This window comes from Arvicola amphibius, chromosome 7, assembly GCF_903992535.2.
Source record: "Arvicola amphibius chromosome 7, mArvAmp1.2, whole genome shotgun sequence".
Classification (NCBI taxonomy): Eukaryota; Metazoa; Chordata; class Mammalia; order Rodentia; family Cricetidae; genus Arvicola; species Arvicola amphibius.
Window position 1 is genome coordinate 97,880,405 of NC_052053.1, and position 23,104 is coordinate 97,903,508.

At 45.5% G+C, this 23,104-nt stretch overlaps 2 protein-coding genes across 4 annotated transcripts; one reads left to right on the forward strand and one right to left on the reverse strand.

Moving 5' to 3' along the window:
* The first annotated feature begins 1,058 nt into the window (after positions 1-1,058).
* On the forward strand, positions 1,059-14,614 carry Slc10a1 (solute carrier family 10 member 1). The gene is made up of 5 exons (XM_038337597.2): positions 1,059-1,520; positions 7,967-8,177; positions 9,926-10,104; positions 11,478-11,674; positions 14,177-14,614. Exons 1-5 carry the CDS (start codon positions 1,165-1,167, stop codon positions 14,320-14,322), a joined length of 1,089 nt encoding a protein of 362 aa, XP_038193525.1. The 5' UTR covers positions 1,059-1,164; the 3' UTR covers positions 14,323-14,614.
* Positions 14,615-16,521: 1,907 nt separating this feature from the next.
* Positions 16,522-21,270, reverse strand: Srsf5 (serine and arginine rich splicing factor 5). Of its 3 annotated transcripts, none has more exons than XM_038337599.1 (8): positions 21,124-21,270; positions 20,097-20,241; positions 19,607-19,677; positions 19,410-19,508; positions 19,163-19,232; positions 17,887-17,960; positions 17,408-17,518; positions 16,522-17,302 (listed from the first exon to the last, which is right to left on the reverse strand). In XM_038337599.1, exons 2-8 carry the CDS (start codon positions 20,220-20,222, stop codon positions 17,041-17,043), a joined length of 813 nt encoding a protein of 270 aa, XP_038193527.1. In that variant the 5' UTR covers positions 20,223-20,241; positions 21,124-21,270; the 3' UTR covers positions 16,522-17,040. The 3 variants fall into 3 exon arrangements, with proteins under 3 accessions (XP_038193527.1, XP_038193528.1, XP_038193526.1); XM_038337600.1 differs by having other exon boundaries at positions 16,522-17,299; positions 21,120-21,270; XM_038337598.1 differs by having other exon boundaries at positions 21,120-21,270.
* Between the last annotated feature and the right edge of the window lie 1,834 nt (positions 21,271-23,104).

A 23,104-nucleotide genomic window follows, 5' to 3' on the forward strand; every position in this document is an offset into this window, starting at 1 on the left:
GAAGTCCCTGGCTTGGAGTTGGACCTGTTCTGGTGGAGATTGCTGACTCTGGGTCTGTTCACTGGCTCAATCCTGATCTGCCAGTGTTGCGGGACTGGGTTGGCTTCCAGGACTGGATTTGTTCCTGGCTTCTGCTCCTGATGGAGCTTGTTTCCTCAGGCTCTTGAAAAACTGTGCTTCTAAAAGAGCCACTGTTTCCCACACCTGGCAGGGATGGAAGGAGTGTGGTAGAGTTCAGTCACATCTGCCTCTTTGATGCTGCTGATATTGCATGCCTCAGATCTGGCAGCCTGAGACACACAGGTTCAACATGCAAAAGTAGAGCCCTCAGGAACTCAGCAAGAAAAGATTGCTCATCCTCCCTCCTACCTCACAAGTTTCTCAAGCCACAGGTGCCTCAGGCACCAGCTAGTCTTCACAGCAAGAGTTCCTTCTGAGCGGTGCTTTGCATAAAGTCTTCCAAGAATCCGACCGCACTCCAGAAAGTTCTTCCCTCTGGAGGTAAGTAAGACTTTCAGGGGTTCATTGTGTGCCCCCTCCCACACCCGCAGGACACCTTTGGGCACAAAAGGAGGTCTCACAGGAGCAAAGCAGTGAACACATCCCCTCCTGCAGGCAGAAACAACAGGTCCCTCTACTGCCCCACTGCCCTCGGGGCCATGCCTATGTGAGGAAACCAAAGGTAGCCTGGTCCCTTTCACTTAGGCACAAATGGTGATTCACTGGGCTTTGGGCGGGCACCTTCCCAGGCAAACAACCTGAGGCATCAGGGACTGGGCTGGAAGCGGGAGCTAAAGAGAAGAGTAGACCTGGTTTGTTGTAGGTCTTTGGACGGGTCTCAGAGACGCTAGAGAAGCTTACTTAATTGGGGGCAGATAAATGAACCAGCCCTGTGCTGGGTGTGAGTGGCACCCAGCAGGCACAGAGGTTAGGAAACTTGAGCAAGGTAGCGAATCCGGGGAGATAAGGCTGTGACTCTCCTCCCTGTGGAGTGGAGCCACAACCTGAGCCCTGGCTCTGCTGGTTGCGTCATCTTTTATTTGCCCACAGCTACGTTTTGTCCAGAAACACTGTCCTGAAAGGGAACCAAAGAAAACATCCAGCAAGCACTGGGCAAGGAAGGCCAGCAGCGGAGAACAAGGGTGGTCTCCGCCGTGCCAGAGGATGGAGGTGCACAATGTATCGGTCCCCTTCAATTTCTCTCTGCCGCCTGGCTTTGGCCACCGCGCCACAGACAAGGCACTGAGCGTCGTCCTGGTGTTCATGCTGCTATTCATCATGCTCTCCTTGGGCTGCACCATGGAGTTCAGCAAGATCAAGGCTCACTTCCTAAGGCCCAAAGGGGTGATTATTGCCATGTTGTCGCAGTACGGCATCATGCCCCTCACTGCCTTTGTCCTGGGCAAGGTCTTCCGTCTAAACCCAATTGAGGCACTGGCTATCCTGATCTGTGGCTGCTCTCCTGGAGGGAACCTGTCCAACCTCTTCACCCTGGCCATGAAGGGGGACATGAACCTCAGGTAGGACTGAGGGTTAGGAGGGAGTGGGGTGGGACGGGGTGTGGTGGAGACATTGTCATCTGGGGGAAGTCTGGGTTGGGGACCAGGAAAGGGGGACGTTGGAAGTAGGAGTTGGATTAAGGTTGGCACTGATAGTTAAAGGCTTATGCTAAGTCAGGACAGGCTCTGGAGTCTTTAAGTACCAAGTGAAAGATGTCAAGCTGGTCAAGAGGCATCTTAGACACCCTGGAACTCACAGAAGTGTCTCAAGGATTGTTTTCAAGTAGCACAGATTTCAACCAGGGTCCCTGAGAACTGAAATCACCTAACTGTGGCATGGTATTGGCTCTGAAGCTGAAAATCTAGAAGGGGCATCATGGGTTCTGAACATTCCAGGGAGAGCAGGGTGACTTGGGACCAAATGAAAATGAGCATCTCAAATTCTTGCAGAGAAGAGATTCCAAAGGTTCTCCCCCCAGTATATGGGCATCTAAGGTATGCTGAGACCCGTCAGCCAGTTGACAGATGTAGAGAGCCATTTGAAGACACCTCAGGTAGAGTTGAAGTCCCAGCACTTGCCCAGGTTAGTCTAACAAGCAGAGAGCAAGCCAACAGCAGCCTGAGTTCAAAACATCCTGATTAGAAACCAGCAAGTTCCCTTTCCTGAACAGCCTGACTCCTCAGGCTTGGTGGGGTTATCTGTCCTTCACACAGGTGTGACTCTTGCCTACCAGAGGAGGCCCTCTTCAATGCTTGGTCCATCTATGCCAGAAGCAAAGCCTCAGGCTTAAGTCAGTCTCCTCTAGGTCTGTCCTTAATGGAGATGTTCAGGGTCAGGTGAAGCAGGGAACCTAGAGCCCATCAACTTAGATTCATGTGCATCCTGCCTGTGGCTGAACTTTACACGAAACCCAACCAAGAAGCCTCTCTCACTGAAGCAAGGCAACACTAGTGTAACTAGGGGGAGGGGCACAGTTTGTCACATCTTATCTGTCCTAAGAACCCCAGGTTTAAGTCTCAGCTCAGATGCAGAAGGAATTTGAGTCACACTAGTTAGAGAAGGGACCTGTTATTTGTGGAAGCTGCAAAACACGAATTGAGTTGGGGACCATATGAAGGACAATGGGCGAGCTTTTAAATGTAACCGAGTGCCCCATTCTCACCACCTGGTGACTGCTAATAAGGCCTCTCCATCAGCTGCTCTGTAAGGTGGAAGGCCTCCCATGACCCCCAGCTTGTGGTGAGATCGAGAACAGGGCCCCTGTGTGCTGCTGCTTGCCCAGCCTCTGGTTCCAAGTTCCAGACTCTGCCACGGGTGTTGCTGTGCCACCTTCTGTCAAAGTCCCTTCCTCCCAAGCAAACAGACCTACTTATACACATTAACCATGCCGCGAATCCCACTGGCTGAGTGGGAATATTAGTCTCCTGCCCTGCCAGACTTTGAATCCCAGCTGTCCTGAAAAGTTGCGACATGAGCTATAGCAATGACAGTGGGTACTAAACATTCTTTTCAACACAGTCAAATTTTAAACTTGTTTCATGCATGTGGGGGCTTGCCTGCATGTGTGGCTCTCTGCACTGCCTGTGTGCCTAAGTGCCCAAAGAGGCCAGAAGAGGGCGCTGAATTCCCCTGGAACCGGAATTACAGATGGTTATGGGATGCAGTGTGGGTGCCAGGAATCAAACCCAGATCCTCTGGAAGAGCAGCTAGAGCTCTTAACCACTGAGCCTTCTCTCCAGCTCCCCTCCCCCGAAAGTCCTATTTTATTATTTTTTGTTTTTTGTTGTTTGTTTGCTTGCTTGCTTGCTTGTGTTTTTTTCAAGACAGGGTTTCTCTGTAGCTTTGGAGCCTGTCCTGGAACTAGCTCTTGTAGACCAGGCTGGCCTCGAACTCGCAGATATCCACCTGCCTCTGCCTCCCAAGTGCTGGGATTAAAGGCGTGCACCATCACTGCCCAGTTTTTCTACTTTTGTTTTTTGAGACAGAGTTTCTCTGTAGCTTTGGAGCCTGTCGTGGAACTAGCTCTTGTTAACCAGGCTGGCCTTGAACTCAGAGATTCGCCTGCCTCTGCCCCCCAAGCACTGGGATTAAAGGCATGTGCACCACCACCGCCTAGCCTATTTTATTCCCTTAATACCCTGTTGTCCACTGTATACATCCTGCACTGATCCTTGTTTTGGTGGCTGGCACGGACAGGTGAATACAGCAGGGAGTACCATAACTGACTGCATTCACAGATGAGGAAACAGTCCTAGGGCTTAACATCTTTGGCCGGGGGCTGGCTGGCTGCAGAGCAGGTCCATCTACTCAGACATCTTGCGAGCTAGCCTGTTCACTGGCAGAGTGAATAGAGGCTGCCTGCCAGGCTCAAAGGCCCTGGTCCCACTGATCTGTCATGTGCATTGTACAGGAGGAGAATCCATAGTCATCAAAGTTTTCTGCTTTTCTTTTGAAAAGATATTTTTATTTTATATGTATGAGTGTTTTCTGTGTGTATGTAAGGACACTGTGTACATGTCCTAGTGTCCATAAAGGCCAGCAGACTGCACTGGATCCCCTGAAACTGAAGCCATAGATGGTTGTGAGTCACTATGTGGGTGCTAAGAGTTGAACCCTGGGTTGAACCATCTCTCCAGCCCTAAGTTTTCTGCTTCTCAAAAGAAAATTGAACCTCCAAAATTTAGGTGAAATCTCCAAAACTTCAAACATCAAAAAGTCATACGAATTTACCTAAAAGGCTGTGCAAACCAAGCAGTGTCTAAGGGTCAGAAGTGGCTCCAAGGTCTACTTTGAAGCCTCTCTTTAAGCTCACTAAGTCCCACTTAGAGTTAAAAGTAAATGGTGAGACGCCTAGTACTCTCTAGGAATCAGAAGTCAGGAAACCTGCCAACGGTCTCCTAAGAGCGGAGCAAAAGTTGTGTCCAGAGCAGGCTAGAGCCCTCTCCCTCGGTTATTCTGTCTTCCAAATGGATTAAGTCTGATGGAGGACACCAGACAGCAAGACAGGGTAGTTCCTTCCTCAAAGACACAGACACGGGCAAGAGAAAACCCCTATAAGAAGTAAGCTTATTTGGAACAACCCTGACTACTCTTGCCATCCTCAAACTCCCCTGCTCCCTGTAACCTGCTGGTCCCCAAACAGCCCAGAGCCAGTGCCTGGGGAGACAAAAGGCCTGGATACCACTCCATGATTCCTACAAGTTCCCCACTATGACTTGGGAAGCCATTGGGATTCCTACACCTTTCCCGCCTCACCGTAGGGACCGGATGGTCACTTCAGTGGCCTCAGCTTGTGCCTCTCATTTCTACCCAAAAAAAGAAAAGAAAAAAGCAGGGCCTATGCAACATGATTATTCTTAAGAAAGAAGGGGCTGGGCACAGCGGTGCATGTCTGTTGACCCAGCTGCCCGGGTGACTGGGGTAGGCGAAAGCTTGAGTCCATCTCAAAATAACTCAGTAAATAAGACTGGTATGGTGGCACCAGCCTGTAATGCCAGCACATGGAAAGCGAAGGCAGAAGGCGTCAGGAGTTCAAGGTCACCCTCCACTACACAGGGAGCTGTAGGTTACATAAGACCCTGTCTGAAAAAGCAAAAACAAAGACCATATATAGGAAGAAAGAATGAAAACACGAACATGCTATCCCACTGTAACCAGAAACAAGGTCCCCAGTGTTGAAACGGTCCCAATCTCAGGAGCTAGAATCTGGAGGTCACCTCCCATCCCGGTCCTTTAGGGTAAACTGAGGATCGCAAGTCACAGATGCCGGTAGGTTGGGGATGTGATACCTCTGACAGCCTCCAGTATGTGATTGTGGAGGAAAATGCCTGAGGTTCTGGAAACACGGCTCTACACATCTAAGGGGACATTGGCACACAAAGTCCCAGAACACAATCTAGAACTCCTGACACAAAGCCAAAGCAAGCATGATTCCTCTGGACAGGAGGACAAGCACAAGACTTGCAAGTTGGCCTTCTACCGAGAGACCAACAGCTTGCACAGAAACACCCACACACTCCTCAACCTCATTCCTCCAGCACACCTCAGAGGGAACACCTCCCAGGATTTGGCTCCAGCAACTCCAAGGACATTTTTTTAAAAGCATTTATTTATTATGTATACATTGTTCTGTCTTTATGTCTGCAGGCCAGAAGAGGGCACTATATCTCATTACAGATAGTTGTAAGCCATTGTGTGGTTGTTGAGAATCAAACTCAGAACCTCTGGAAGAGCAGCCAGTGCTTTTAACCTCTGAGCCATCTTTCCAGCAATCCCCCCACCAAGGGCATTTTTAAACTTTTGTTTTAGGTTGCTGTTTATGACAGAATCTAGCATAGCCCAGGCTGGTTTTGAACTGTGTAGTCAAACATGACCTTTAACTTCTGATTTCCTGCCCCCTGTTGACTGCTAAGATTACCAGGCGCCATCATTCCTGGCTCTTTTTTTAAAATGTGTGTGTCTATGTATGTGTGTGCCATGGGTATGCATGTACCTACTGAGGCCAGGAGAGGATGTCAGAACTCCTGGCGTTACAGGGGGCTAAGCCACCCAGTGTGGTACTGGGAAATGAACCTGGGTTCTCTGAAAGAACAGAAGCACTCTTACACGCTAAACCATTTTTCCAGGCCTTGGTTCTCTCCCTTTAACCCCTGACCATCTCTCCACCCCACCTCCCACCCCAGTTCTCTTTAAAAACTATCACAAGATATTTTCAAACTATTACAGATAATCTACTGTATTTGCATGTTTTCAATTTGGTATCATATAGTTGGGTCATATATTTGGCAATTTGCTCTGAGAGCCAGTACCTTAGCTTCCTAACCAAAAGCAAACATGGAGAGAAAGAAGTTTATTTTACCTTACAGCTAGTTCATCATCCAGGGAAGTCAGGGCAGGAACTCAAGACAGGAGCTGATGCAGAGACCACAGAGCAGTGCCATTCACTGGCTTTGCTCCTCGTGGATTACTCAGCCTGCTTTCTGACAGCACCCAGCACCACCAGCCCACAGGTGGCACCACACACAGTGAGCCGGGCCCTTCCCTCCCAATCCTCAAACAAGACAATGTCCTACAGACTTAACAAACCAATTAATTCTATGGAGGCATTTTCTCCAATAAAGATTCTTCCTTCCCAGATGACACTACTTTGTCAAGTTGACACAAAAACTAGCCAGCAGTTAGGCTATACCTACTGCATGTATTTGAACTGTCGTGTGGTTTGCTGCACTTCCCTCTTGGGACACATTCCTGACTCCATGGCCTGCTTCTATAGACAGCCCTGTGCATGGGTATCTTGTTCCCAGGTCAAAGTATGGATAGGAAAAGCAGGAACTGGAGATCATGGGATTCACACATCAACAAGGGAGCTTCCAGTTGTTCCACTTCACACTTCAACAGAGGAATTATTGCTTTCTGCATTATTTTATTTCCAATTGCCAGGCTTTGTCGTTTTTGCCAACCGGTCAGTTGTAGCAAACCACATTTCCAATGGATGTCATGCGAGGCCTAGCACCTTTTCCGGGTTAACTAGTCACCTGGGTGTCCTCATCTGGAAATGGGATGGACTGTGTTGTTCTTTGGGGTTGTTCTCAAAGAACTTTATTGATTTGCAAAGTGATTTGAACGTTATCTCCTCATAGCGTGGGACTTACATATATATGTTGATGCCTTACACTTAGTAAATCTAACTTGCCTAAGTTAGACTCTATACTGCTTTGTCTTCACTAGTCAGAGGTTTAATAAATCCTTTACTGTCTACAAAGATATGTCTTATATTTTCTTTTTAAAAAAACTACCTTTACAGCCGTGCGGTGGTGGCGCACGCCTTTAATCCCAGCACTCAGGAGGCAGAGGCAGGTGGATCTCTGAGTTCGAGGCCAGCCTGGTCTACAAGAGCTAGTTCCAGGACAGGCTCCAAAGCTACAGAGAAACCTGTCTCGAAAAAAATAAAAAATCCATGTTTTAATATACTAAACACTTAACCATTTTAAACATTGAATCTTGAATTTTTTGTGTCTTAGAAAAGTTTCTAATAATGTGATTTAATAACATGTCCAAAAGCAAAGGGTTTCACAGCCATAACTGAAGGAAGTCGGGGCAAGAACCTGAAGAAACTAAGCATAGGCCATGGTGCGATGCTGTTTACTGAGTTATTTCTCATGCTTGCTCATGGACCACCTGCCCAGGGATGACATGCACAGTGAGATGGGCTCCCCAACATCAATCACCAATCAAAAAAAGTAGTTTTATTTAAGTTTGAAATGGCACCTTCTTCAAAAGCACACGGGGTCTGCTTTCTAACAGTTACTATGTGCACTTTGATATAAGTCAAAACTCTTTAAAGTGTTTATTCAGAAAAAAAAAAACTGCATGTCTGCTGCCCAAGAAAATGGGTAATGTCTGGCATACAGAAGGTACTCAGGCATCTAATTGGTTTTCTGTGTTCTCCCTGTTATCTTCCACGCAGCATTGTGATGACCACCTGCTCCTCCTTCACTGCCTTGGGCATGATGCCTCTCCTCTTGTACATCTACACCAAAGGCATCTATGATGGGGATCTGAAGGACAAGGTGCCCTACAAAGGCATTATGGTATCACTGGTCATGGTTCTCATTCCTTGTAGCATAGGGATCTTCCTCAAAACCAAAAAGCCACAATATGTTCCCTACATCGTCAAGGTAAGAACTCAGGGCCCTGCTTAAATAAAGCACTGTGACTGAGCCATTACCACCACAGGCTACTTAGGAGAGCTTTCTTCTTTGACTCGCTCACTAGGGGTTCTGGTTGGATGCTGGGTCACTTGGCAACAGCAGTTCATCACAGCATCAACACATGTGAGATGGGCACTCACATCCCAAGATGAGCAGAGAGGCCCACAGTACTTCCTAGTGGTGTCACCCCAGGGATCTGCCGTTAATCAAAAGACATGTGGGAGGTGGGTGAAGATCACACTCATCCAAACCACATCAGGTTTTCCTTATACAAGTAAAATAAAGTCTATGCTATACTACCTCAAGGGATTCTAATAGGAAAAAATACTTTTGAAGAATCAAGAGAAAAAAAGTGAACAAAGTATACATTAATTATAGTATAATTAAATTTATAATCCCTCTTTGATGCCATACACTGAGGGCTTGCTGTCTTCAGTTTGTCATATTTGAAGGTAAAGTAACACACAAAATAAGAGTCCAACAACAACAAGCAAACAAGCCTGGTGGTCTTTTAAGACCACTGAAGGCCTGAATGGCCAGGCTTCTTGCTGGGATTGAGCCAGAAACACAGCCTGGGATTTACATAAGCCTGGAGAGAGACCAACTAACTAGAGAAGAGAGGTTAACAGGGCAAACTTGACTAACTTTAGCTATGAGACTAAGAGGAACAAACACTTCCAGCATTTCACAAAGGGACAGATGTTCAAAAGAAGCAACACTGTGCACTGACAGGGCACCCATCATTGCTTGCCCTTAGAAGAATGAGAAACTGGTCAAGTACCCATACCCTCCAACCTTCTCAGCCTCCTGTACACAACAGTTCTAGATGGCCAGCTAGGAGCACAAGGCCAAGACCCTGTCTCCAAACAAGTAAACGTCACACGCAGGAATAAAATAGACACTAGAGACAAGCTGAGCATATAGTTGATAATCAGTAATTTTTCGCTATTTCTTTATTCAAAAGATGAGAAAGGCACAAATTTACACATTTTTGCCATTTTGGAGCATGCTGCAAAAAGCACTGAAGAAAACTTACATCCTTATGTTTCACAATGAAAACCCTGATCAGTCATTTCACCAGAACCTACCTATTAAAGGTTCACAGTGGTTAGAGTCCAGCTCACCCTGAAATAGTGGTTCTCAACTCTCTTGATGCTGTGAACCTTTAATACTTCAAACTGTGGTAAACCAAAACCAGAAAATTATTTTTGTTGCTAGTTCATAGCTAGTTTATTATTTTAAAAAAAGTATCTTTTGTTTTCCAATGGTCTTAGGCAACCCCTGTGAAAGGACCATATGACCCCCCCAAGCACACACACACACAAGGAGTACAACCCAAAAATTGAGAACTGCTTCCCTAAAACAATGAAGTCCCTCCCTATAATGTAGACTGAGGAAAGCTCCAAAATGTTTTTAGGGGGTCTTGTGTGAATGTTTACAGACTGGAAAGGTCATTTATAAATATCAGACCAGGAAATCTCATCCCTTCACAGAAGAGCACTGAAAATTTCACAGCAGTCTGGGCTATGTCAAAAGCAACTGGCTATGCTTGGCTGATGCTCAGTCATAAAAACACTAGCAAAAATGTTTACGTTTACATAAGAAACAAGAAAGATGGGAGATAAAGGTCATCTCTTTCCTGTTATAATAAAAATGACCTCTGGTACCAACTCTTCTCCCATCCTTCTAAAGTCTCTTCTTGTCCCCATATGCAGGGAGGGTTGATCATCACTTTCTGCCTCAGCGTGGCTGTCACAGTCCTGTCTGTCATCAATGTGGGCAACAGCATTGTGTTCGCCATGACTCCACCACTGCTGGCCACCTCTTCCCTGATGCCTTTCGCTGGCTTCCTTCTGGGCTACATCCTCTCTGCTCTCTTCCAGCTCAATCCACGGTAGGTCCCTAAAGCTCCATTTTCCTCAGGGCCTTTAAGGGCTGAGCATTTCCTGACATATGGTCAAAGGCACCAACCGAAATACTGGGGGTGGGGATGGGAGAGGGGGTTGAACAAACAGCAAAACCTGCTCTCTCAGTGTTGAGATAGTGCTTCCTGGAGCTGCCCCACAATTGGTGGCACTGGGGTAGTTTCAATGCCACTGCTAATATTCCTCCTTGCCCACTCTTCTTGCTCTTCTGACAAGAATATAGGATGGAAGTTATAAGCTAAGTGGTACTCCAAAGCTCAGATCTTTACAGTGCAACCCAACTCACAAATACAGCCACCTTAAGAGTCGTCAACCTGAGGGTGTGGGAACACCAGAGGCCTGTTACTCTAAATAAACTTTCGTGTGAGTTTAAAGCACAGTGGTTCTTAATTTTCCTAATGCTGCAACCCTTTAACACACCACTTCATTGTGGTGGTGACCATCATAACATTATTTCATTGCTACTTCATAATGGAAGTCTGTTTTCAATGGTGTTAGGCGACCCTTTGTGAAGAGTCATCTTTCGACCACCCAAGTTAAGAACCACTGCATTACAATTTCCCCCACACCTTAAGAGGAACTCTTTTTTTTTTGGTTTTTCGAGACAGGGTTTCTCTGGCTTTGGAGCCTGTCCTGGAACTAGCTCTTGTAGACCAGGCTATCCTCAAATTTACATAGATCCACCTGCCTCTGTCTCCCAAGTGCTGGGATTAAAGGCGTGCGCCATCACTGCTCGGCAAGGAACTCATTTCTAAACACACACAAAACCTACTTCTACAAACTTGATAAAAACCAAATTACTGTGCATATTCCACACATGGCAAAAGGTGACTCCCTATGACCACAGTGCTGAGGTATTACTAGTTCACAAAGGCCAGAGGTATTACTAGTTCACAAAGGCCATAGCAGCAAAGATCACAGTCCTCTCAAAATGCACTCAAGCTAATAAATTAACACACTTGGAATATGTATTCATTAAATTTAAACATCCACAAAGACACATAGTGGGGCTGACATTTGCTTTTAACAAGTTCTGGAGCTGGAGCTATGTAACCATTTCCTGCTGTCTATAGGAAAAGTGCAGCTGTCACGTAAGACTAACAGAACAAACTAATGAGTGATACTGGCTCCCAGGTTCACTTATCTGCCAGTCCCTTTCAAGTTTTAACTTAGTTCTATAAAAGAGGACCAAGCAAAATTTCCAAGCAATGCAACGAACGCCTGTTTCCTCCCACCTTCCTATGCTGGATGCTTAGGTCTAATGGATCAGAAACAGGAAGGGTAGGGTAGGCACAGCAGCTGCCAACTGTCTCCTGTTAAATAACTTTCCCCTCCCTCGCAGCTGCAGCCGCACCATCAGCATGGAAACAGGATTCCAAAACGTTCAACTCTGTTCTACCATCCTCAATGTGACCTTTCCCCCTGAAGTCATTGGACCACTTTTCTTCTTTCCTCTTCTGTATATGATTTTCCAACTTGCAGAAGGATTTCTCTTCATTGTTATCTTTCGGTGCTATGAGAAATTCAAGCCTCCCGAGGGTGAGTACAGCCACATTGGACCTGAGCTACCAGGGTTCAGCAGGGAACCAGGGTATCACCGAGAGTATGCAAGACTTTAAAGGATCATTTCCACCAATAGTACTCGGTAGTTGAGAAAAATCACCCTGGAGTATTCCTCACGGGAATAAGACAGTATGAGGCCGTTATGTCTAAGCAAGAGAACCTTCACTATGAGACCATTATGTCCAAGCAAGAGAATCTTCACTGTAATAGGAAAAACTACTTTGGACCTACGCTATTTCTAGGTTTGTTTGGGAAGCGTCAGCAATCTTACAGTATTCAGTTTTCTGTAACGAGGTCAGGTTTCCCACATAGGGAAAACACAGGATAGCACTAATACAACAGAATCCAGAGATTCCATTCTGGTAAAACAGTGATTTAATCTTCTTAAATAAATTAAAGCTTCTTAAATACATAACTGGTATGGTTTGTACATACTACTAGAGTAGAGCTTTTTTTTGAACTTTTGTTTTTTGAAAGTTTCTCTGTGTAGCCCTGACTGTCTTGAACTTGCTCTGTAGACCAGGCTTGCTGACCTCAAACTCAAACAAGAGATCCACCTGCCTCTCGCGTTCTGGGACTAAAGGTGTGTTTGTTCCATTGCCAAGTGGTTTAGAGAACATTCATAACTTAAGCCTAGATTAGAATCCCTCCCTAAAAGTGCTGAGTGGTTGGAGGCAGCTGGACAGTCAAGAGCACTTCCAGGGGCTGGAAAGATGGCTCAGCAATTTAAGAACACATGGCTGCTCTTCCACAGGGTCCACAAGGCAGCTCACAATCCAGTGCTAGGAGAAACCCTCTTCTGACCTACATTGATAATGAATGCGGTGCAAGACATGCATCAAAATTGCCATATACATATAAACAAATCCATCTTTTGAAAGTATTTGTTTACAACATGTGAACATGCACACAGACCCATATAGTCAGATGGCTTAGCAGTGATCACCTTTACCCGCTCAGAGTCCTTGCCATCCGAATACTCGAACCACTTGTTTTTGTGGTACTGAGCACTGGAGTAGTTTATGTACAAAGCAAATACCCTCGACCTTTTGTTTCCTGTAGCTCAGGCTACCCTCAAACTGGAGATTCTCCAAGTGATCATCAAATGACACATTATGTACCATGTCCAGACTTGTCTTTAGTAGTGGAAATCAAACTCAGGACTTGGCATGCTAGGAAAGCATTCCACCGAGTCGCACCTCCAGATCCCTCATCAATCTTTTAAGCAAAAAGCTCAACATACTTTATAACATGTATTTCCTAACATTTTGCCTAATCACCCAATTTCTTCTGCATCGTATTGCCAGTAGAACCAAGGCTGAGATTCTTCCTAGAACCCAGAAGCTGTGGTTTGTACCTCAACCCATACAGAAAACTGCCTGGTGGAAGTCCCATTACTAAACTAGTAAACACCAACCTTCCCTTGGCAATTAAGATGTAATCCTGGTTATCAAGAAGCCAAGAGTACATTACAGGACACTAAAACCTTTCCTTAGTTCTAAACCAGCTGGGTGAAAGAGCCTAAGTCTGAGTCTCATCTAAACAACTCAAGTCATTTACTACCCAGTGGTAACCCTTTCGATATGCAGTACAATGAAGGGCGCCTCTAGAGCCAACAGATTCCAGGGACAGGTCCAGAAGACCTGTAATAATCTTCAATGTGACACTCTGGATTTTCAGTTAAGACCTTACTTTAAAAGGCAGATTTTGAAAATCCCAGTACCAAAACTGTGCTAACAGTTTGACCCACCACTTCTCAAGTGTGAGAGCAGGGAGGACAGACCCTGCCTTGTCTGGCTTCTGTCTTCCAAGTTCCTCACCACTCTGCATGGAAGGGAAGAAAAAAAAGATTGAGGAAGGTAGGGGTTGGCAGTCTGAAATGTCAAGATTCCCCTAAACTTCTTCCTGCCTTCCCTTCCTTCAAAACTGAAGTCATTATTATTTACCCACCTTTCCTCTACAGCTTTACATTGAGTTGCTAGAGTGATAAAAAATGATGCACAAAGCATCTGGGGTGCTAACACACTAGGGATGGGATGGGAGAGAAAGCATACCCTCTGAAGTTCTTGTATTTGTGGCTGCATAAGTTTTGTGTTTGTCTTACTTTTCTATTACTGTGACACTAGACACCAAGCAAAGGCAACTTACAGAAGCATTTATAGGAGGCTTACAGTTTCAAAGGGTTAGAGTTCATCATGGCAGGCAGCATGGCAGCAGGCACTGCACTGGAGCAGAAACTGAGACCTTACATCCTGAACCACAAACAGGCAGAGAAAGGCTAACCAGGAACGGTGACGCATTAAGGCTTTTGAAATCTCAACAGCCCATCCCCACTGACAGAGCCCCAACAAGGCCACCCAGCAGTCTGATCTTTCCCCAACAGTTCCTCCAGTGAAAACCAAGCATCAATTACGAGCCTATAGCAGCCATTCTCATAAACCTCTGCATTATTACTCAGTCTCCATCTTACCTTCACAGGTGAAACAAAGTTGACCTACAAGGCTGCTGCCACTCAAGATACTACTCCAGAAGCTCCAGAAAAAGGCACCCACAATGGGAATGTTCCTTCTACACAACCTAGCCCTTCCCCCAATGGCCTGGATTCTGGTCAGGTGGCAATTTAAAATGCCTATTTAAAAAATCAGACGCAGCAAGAAAAGGACCACCAAGCTTGCCCGAATGTTTGTATAGCACTTCCAGCAAATCCGTCAGCACAATCACGAAGCCATACAAGGGGCAACCTACCCAGGAACCCTCACCCATTCAACATGGAATCTGCTATTTGTCAAAAAAAAAAAAACAAAAAAAAACAAAAAAAAAAAACAAGAACTGGGCAAAGTGGTTCATGTTTATAATCCCAATGCTCAGAAACTGAAATGTCGACCTTAAAGTATGAATAAAGACTGTCAAACCAAACATACTCTTCAGTGGCTATGAACGCTTATGAAGGCACTCACCTGCCCTCTACAGCAGTATCTGATTTATACTGGTTTCACTATTTATTTCCCCGTTGGTGGGTATGTTTCAAACATTCACAACTTGTTTCAAGTAACCAGAAAGGAAATATACTATAACACAATGGTTCTAACTTATAAAATTTCTGTTATTTCTTTTTTCTGTGCCACATGACTTGCATTCAAGTTCAAGTACCAATACCAAGCCCACACAAAAGCGTCTTGGCAGTGGTGGCACACATCTTTAATCCCAGCACTCAGGAATTCCAGGCCAGCCTGATCTATAGTGTTCCACCAGGACAGCCAGAGCTGTTACTGAGAAACCCTTTCTCAAAACACTAAACACATAAAAAGCAATTAAGACAAAATTGCCACCCACCACCACATGAAAGAGCCTCAAATATCAGAAGATAAATTCCTAAGAAGCCAAGAAAGAAGCCAGCACAGTGACTTCGTAACTACTCTATCATTTTGCCTGTCAGTGACATTAGGCACTCCAAAAACTTGGGAGACTATTACACAGAAAAATGTTTGCACCCTCATATTTCCCATATACTTAAACATTTTGCACTTTTTACTTGGATGCCAAAAAACACTGAAAGATGAACGAACTCCCCATTGCATACAGCTTAACATAGCTACTTTTGTTTGTCTTAACAGTGATCAGGTGCAACCACAGCCACATTAAGGCACTTGTCTGACAAAGCTGCGAGACTAACGAGCATTCCTGGGACCACAACAGGAATGACTGGCCATTTGGGCTTATATCACTCCCAAAGGACCACTCTGAGAAGGCAAACTAGGTCATTTTTTCTACTTCTAGTCCACAAGGCAGGCCTGAGTGTGCCTGTCTAGACCTGGGATCATTAGAACCTGAAATCCTGGATCCCTAACAGCTGCCCTTAACTTGTCCTTTGAAATGCCCCTAAATTTCCGTAAGTTGGTAATTGCAGCTTGTACCGGTAAGATGTTCTGCTATCAAATACTTACCAAGCTAACTCATTTCCTACACTTCTAGGGTAGCTCACTCTCACAGGGCTATTATAAATGACATGAGAGTAGACCTATTAAAACTGAGTAACCTATTAAAAACTGAGCTCAGCAGTTAAAGACAACTTGATGCTTTCCCAGTCCCAGAGGAATCTGGACTGGAGTTGACTCCCAGCACCCACACTTGCTGCTCCTATCTCTAACTCCAATTCCAAGGAAACCTGCACCATCTTCTGGCTTCCTGGAGCACTAGGAACCCAAGTGGTATACAAACATGCAGCTAAGACAGTCACCTATGCAGTATTTTTATTTCCTCACTAACATAGAATCACGTATTAGCCAGAGCCAGGCAGTGATGGCACATGCCTTTAATTCCAGTATTGAAAGCAGAGGGCCAGCCTGATTACACGAGTTCCGGATAACCAGGGCTACACAGAGAAACCTGTCTTGAAAAACCTAATGAAAACATGATTATAGTTGCTTATCTCAAAACTAAAACCAAAACAGCACATGAAAATTCCTTAAGATCGACCACTGAGAAATTATGATTATGCCAACTGTTTTTTATCATCAAGAAGCCAAGCCAACACCAGCACTGGATCGTATGTGTTACCAAAGCAATGGCCCTTTGTGTTCTGAGGGTATGTAACCCATTGACGACACAAGTCAGGTGGCAATAAGACAGCATGGGAGGAGTAGAAATGTTAGCTGCCCTTCCACTCAGCTGTGAGCTTTCAACAGTTCACTGACTCCTGGGGCCCTCTTTCACTAGCTTCAAATAGCAAAAAAACACAAGCCCACATCACACTGCTTCAAGGTTCTACACATGTAGTGTTTTTAACACAGGACTTCTTGAGAGGAAAACACCAAAAGCAGTTGTATAATACTTAATATATTTATTATCAATAACAAACAGCTGCTTTAAACGTCTGTCTACAGCTGTTAACGGGTGAGAAGACGCCCCATGACCCTAACAAAGAAAACTCATATTAAGCCTTTATATACACGCAAATTTAGAGCTCTTTTAAAGTGTCCAAAGCTATTAGTTTAATTGAATAATTAAACTAATCTTGAGTTAACATATCTGAATGAACTAAAATGTTCAAAAGTTTTTCTAGTACAAAAAATTAAATGCTTTAGTTATAAAAGAGCTCTATCAATATACACAAACTATATACTTCAGACAGTCACAAAAGTGTGAGCAGAAGGCTTATCAAAAGACATTTAATACAATTAGTTTTCAACAACCCCTTGGTGGTCCACATCTACAAAGAAATCCAGCCCAACCCCCTCCAAATCCCTCCCCACAGAAAAGCACATACTTACCAGAATTTTTAGCAAGTATGGTTTGGGAATTTGTTTTTTTAAAAAAGGTCCCCAGGGCAGGTTATTTACAGTTTAATTGCCACTGTCAACTGATCTGGACCTGGACCGGGACCGGGACCTCTGGCGATCCACAGATGCTGGAGACTTAGATCTACTTGAAGAACCACGTTTCTGGCTCTTCTCAGGCACAGGAGACCTACTACCAGAACGGGACTTGCTCCGACTCCGGCTCCTGCTCCTTGAGCGGCTGTAAGACTTGCTCCTACGGGAACGAGATCGGCTGCGGGACCTAGAGGAACTCCTGGTCCGAGATCGTGACCTGCTTCTTGACCTGCTATGAAAAATGGGAAGGAAACAGAGAAGGGGGAGATTAACCTGTATGATAAAGCTCTAAAAGTTAGTTAAAGTTTTTGGTTTAAAAATATTGACAAAAGAATACCTATGACGTTTGCTGCCTTCGATTAATTTGATTTTTCTCCCGTTAATTTCCTTTCCAGAAAGCTTTTCAATAGCATTCTTTAAGTCACCATAAGAGGCAAACTCAACTACCCTGAAAATGGGAGGGAAAGAAATGTCTTTAAAGCTTATATCTCCAACAGCCATGTAGATGTTTACACAGATCAAAACAAGCATTGAGTCCATTCCCGGCTCACTCCATTATTGCTGACATACACAGCATGGCACAGTGCTGAGGTAGACAACTGTTTGCAGGTGTGTCTTACCATGTACTATCTGTTAGATGTGCAGGATTCCAGATCCCTACTAAAAGGCAGTTATCAACATCCCGATAAAAACTTTCTCCCAAAACTGCCAAATGCAAAGCGACCACAATCAAGCACACGCATACTTTAGATCCTAGCAATGCCATCATGAAAGTCCCAGATGGCTGAAAGGCTCTCAACTCCATTGCATACTCACCCTTCATTTAGTTTAGGTCGATGTGCATCCGCAAAGGTTACTTCCCCAGCTTGTCTCATGAAATCTTTGAGGTCCTTAACACAAGACAATCATGTTAAGGAGAGAAAGGGCAAAGTGACACACAAACAACCACATGGTATAAAACAAGACTACTGAAAGAGAAGTTGTTAGATAAAGTACAAACATGGCATATACCACACTTGTATTCTATCAGTTCAAAAATTATGCCAGGGCACGAAATAGCAAATAGCATATTGCTTTTAAGCAAATGCTAGAGGCAAATTCCAATTTTTAACATTATAGTAGTATTAGTCTAACTGAGCTCAGTACAAGAGGGGGAAAACAAACAAAAAAAACAAAACGAACAACAAAAAAAACAAAAAGAAACAGTACGTTTTAAGACTAGTTTTATATTTAAAAATAAAAAAAAAACATTTACAAAGACACCAGTTATTTTGTGCCCCATATGTCATTAAAAAAATTTACTTTACCTTTATTAACATTTCCCTAGGCTAGTCAAGCAGCAAACCATTAAGCGGTCGGAGAAACCTTCATGACATAGGCCCGACTGGCTCTTCGCCACCCACTTGAAGGATACTACCCAATCGATGGAAGCCTTTAATCGCACAGCCCTCCCTATTAGCAGACTACTGGCGATGCAGACATGTTTTACTCTTGTGCAGTTACCAAGGACCACTTTACTGCGATCAGGATTCCAACGACCAACTAATTGCGTATCTTTCAACTCTTTCGACCAGGACCTCTTATTCGGAAGCGTTACAGGAAGACAGCTCTCAACTTAGGGATCAGATCACGTTATCAACGTTCTGGGATCGCTGCAACCCGGCACTTCAAGTAAGTGCACCGATTACGTCTAGACCGGCAAACACAGATCTAGAGGTGGCCAACTGATCACTGTAGGAGCTGACTGGCAAAGTCAACCAGGCCCAACCAAGAGTGACCAAGACAACGATTAGGATAACCCACAGGCACTCCTCGTCATAAGGCCAACGACACAGATAGGCTGGCAAATAAAGGGTTTAATATTTGGTTAAAATTGATTTTTAAAAACATGAAAAAAATAACCTCAAAACAATTACATTTGATCACTAATATTAAAATCTGAAACATCCCCCAGTTACATTTAATTAAAGTTTAAAAGTATAGTTCAATTAAATCCATTAATTTAAAACTTTTAATATTAATAAAACATTAACTACCCATTAACATTTTTAAATGCCACATTAAAATAACTCAAAACTGTATTTCAACAAACCTGCCAGCTGACTCTTGAGGATAAATTCTCAACTATAAGGCGATTTTCAGTCCTTACAGGTGGAGCATTTCTGGGGAGAACAAGCACTGTCAGATGATACGTGCCAGAACATTCTGACACAGTAACTCGAGCAAGCACTCCCACCAAGATTTGGGTTCCCGGGATGTGGACTAAGTAAGTAACCAGACTTCAAGTCTCACAACCATTTACTAACGGTTCCTATGCTTAAGACTATGTGCGCACATACCGTCTATCATTTCGTGGTCTGCGACTACTAAAGCGGTCGGAGTATCGTCCTCTTCCTCGCCCGCCTCGAGACCGAGCACGAGCATGTTCAATAGTAACCCTATGAAGACATGAAGAGCCTGTGACATGCTCACCCGACACTCCCAGCGGTTTGCTCTGTTACACTGGGGGAAGTAGACAGAAACTGATTTTCTCTACCTTTCACTGCAAAGCTCTTTTCCATCAAGTTCATACACAGCATCATCTGCATCCCTTGGGTCCTCAAATTCCTAAAATTTACATTACAGTAAGACACTAAACAACATTTAGACGTGTACTCTACACCCTTTTAAAATCGTGACAAGTTTAAGAATGAGGTATATCTTAAATACATAGAAATGGGTGAGTGTGAACCAGCCCCATTCTGCCATTATTTTTAATTATGTCTAATAGAATTTACTGTCTCAAGACTTCAACTAACATTTTCTCTGGAAAAAAAAAACATTACACAAAGACTCAATCCATTTAAAAATCACTGCTCATCACGAAAGTTCTAACTACTTTTTTTTTTTCGAGAAAGGGTACTGTGTAGCCCTGGCTATCCTTAAACGCAGAAATCTGCTGCCTCCCCCGTCCCAAGCATGGCGCCACTGCGGCCATATTACCCACTTCTTGACAGCAGCTAATTAACTCAGTTCGAAACACTTACCACAAACCCAAAACCTCTTTTCAGATCAATATCTCTGATCCGTCCATAACCCTTGAAGAATCTTTCCACATCTTTCTCCCTCGCTGCTGGATTTAGTCTCCCGATGAACACCCGACAGCCACTCATGATGCCCGGCTAGTGTTTCCTGTTAGGCAAGTAAATCAATCGAGGCCTTATCAATAAGGGCACAGGGGAATATCAGTCAAGCAGCCAAACAAACCAGAGCCTCAAGACGATCACCAACGGCTGTGGCAGGAGTTCAGGCCCCTTTGACATTCAAAATTCAAATTAAAACTCCACTCCCCAAACAACCCCCTCTCCCCCAGGTTCCACACCGAGGCCGACCGCAACGCCCACTTGCCACCTCTCTAGACTGCGCAGCCGCACTCCGAGGCCGGCTCCCGGCCCCCTCCCATCTGCCGCAGTTCGGAAAGACCGAGAAATGCGGGCGAAGCCGGCCCCGCCCTCCGCAGGGCCTAGTCCAATCGCAGCCGGCCGCGCACGCGCCGCGGCCTCCCCGAGCGTCACAAGCCGGAATCTCGCGACGCCACAGCCGAGCTTGCGCAGTCGGCGACGGGCGCGTTCGCAGCACAAAATGGCGGCGGCGGGGTCCGCGGCGGGGGAGGAGCGAGCCGGACGAGCTCCGTCCTCAGCCCCGGACGAGACAGGCCTCCGAGCGCCGCGCCTGCCGACCGAAAGGGAGCCCCTAGCGGCCCTGGGCGAAGCCGGCTCACGGCGTCCGGGCGTCCCAGGCCGGAGGAGCACCGAAGGGGTAGCACCGAAGGGTGGCGGGGAGAAGCGCCCCGGTTCCCCCTACAAATGCCCTCCCCCCGCGCCCTCCCTTCCGTTTTGTGGCCCCCTCAAGCACCACCATGTGGGAGTCGTGCCCCAGCGCCCACCTCAATCAACTGCGCTCTCTAGACGCCGTCCTCCGCACAGAGCGAAGCCCCGGCCGCTCGCGACCCGAGCGGCCATGAAGAAGCCTCGATCCGAGAAGCCTTGCCCTCCAAGAGAGCCACTCACCTACCGGACGGGGTCTTTGGCGGCTGGGACCCGGGGCGGTCCGTAGTCTGCGACGGAGCCGGCTGCCTCCCTACAGACCAGACCTCCACTCGTCTACGTCTCTCCACAACTGACGCACTTAGCGGCTCGGGCGGTGCACAAAATGGATGGGACGTCCTACGTCACTTCCAGGGGCGGCACGCCCAGTCAGAGCCGAGAACGGAAGTTACCGCAGAGCCGGAAGTCCCCGTGGGGCGGGGTTTCCTTACGGTGACCTCCTAGTCGACGGCAGCGGGTAGTCAGTGGGTGGTGAGGACGGTGAATGGCTCACCACCCATGATACAGCTTTCTTAGATTTGTAAACCCAGGCTTTACAAAAACACCGTTTCTTTTATAAAATTCATTTACTGGCCAGGCGGCGGTGGCGCACGCCTTTAATCCCCCAGCACTTGGGAGGCAGAGGCAGGCGGATCTCTGAGTTCGAGGCCAGCTTGGTCTACAAGAGCTAGTTCCAGGACAAGCTCCAAAGCTACAGAGAAACCCTGTCTCGAAAAACTTAAAAAAAATTATAAATTTATTTATTTACACACGTCTCCTTAAGCAGCCCTGGCTAGCCTTGAACTCCACTTGTCTCTGCCTTCAGTGTGCTGGGATTACAAGCCTGAACTCCCAGGCCTTCAAATTGTTCTTCCCAATGTGCTTCAAGGAGGGGATGTTCCTTTAGTCTCAAGTGAATTCCTCTTTCAGTTTGGGCTTTCGTTCTAAAGCTAAGGAACTGAATTGTTTTTCCATTAACGGAGGGATTTTACACGAGGAGATAGTGAAGTTGAGACTGGATAGTAACACTCCTGAACCAAATTTAGTACCACTCTTGGGCTCCGACTTACTGGAAAGGATTTCAAGTTGTTTTCTCAATCCAACTGGCCATTATCCAATCCTTTCTGTATAACACATAAAATGGCAATAGCTATTCAGAAATGGAAAATGTGGTTCCAGAGTGAAGCCCTCCACATCCTTAACTCCGTCTGCCTCCCCCAGTAAGGTCGGGAGATCTAGAAACGTTGGCCAAAAAAAGACCATTGTAGTGAGAAGGCTACTTTTCTTTAGTGTTTTATCTGTAACCCAAAGCATCATATCGATTTTAAGATGTCCCTAGAATAGGGTCACAGATTGTCGGCTAGGGATACAAGGAGATAATTAGTAGTTAGGAAGCTGAAGCGCAGCCCTAGCTCTGACCTCAGAGCACCTGGGACCTTGACTGGTTCACGGGGATAAGCTTGTCAAGTCAGTTACGGATGCAAATAAAAGCAGCATCAGTGGGTCCATAAAAAACATAGCTTATAATGGTGGTGGCACACACCTTTAATCCCGGCACGCACAGAGGCAGAGGCCGGCAGATCTCTGTGAATTCAAGGCCAGCCTGGTCTACAGAGTGAGTTCCAGGACAGCCAGAGATACACAGAGAAACCCCTGTCTCAAATAACAAAACAAAATTGAAAAAAAAAAAACAAAAATAAATAAAAACTTACAGTGATCTATGGTGTGAATTTAAAACAAGAATATATATTTGTGGGGCTGGAGAGATGGCTCAGAGGTTAAGAGCATTGCCTGCTCTTCCAAAGGTCCTGAGTTCAATTCCCAGCAGCCACATGGTGGCTCACAACCATCTGTAATGGGGTCTGGTGTCCTCTTCTGGCCTGCAGGTATACAAACAGAATATTGTATACATAATAAATATTTTTAAAAAGATATATATTTGTCAAATAAAATTTTAAAAGCTTACTAGAGAGGGCTTAGTGGTTAAGAGGGATGCTATGCAATCAGGACAGAAGTTCAAATCCCAGCACCTACTTAAGTGAAGTGTCAGTCCAACATGGCAGCCCACCTGTAACCCCAGCATGCCGTCCCTGAAGCAAGCAGGCTAGCTGGACTAGCAGAATCAGTGAGTTCAGGGACAAAGTGAAAGACCCTGCCCAATACATAAGATGGAGAGTGATTGAGAAAGA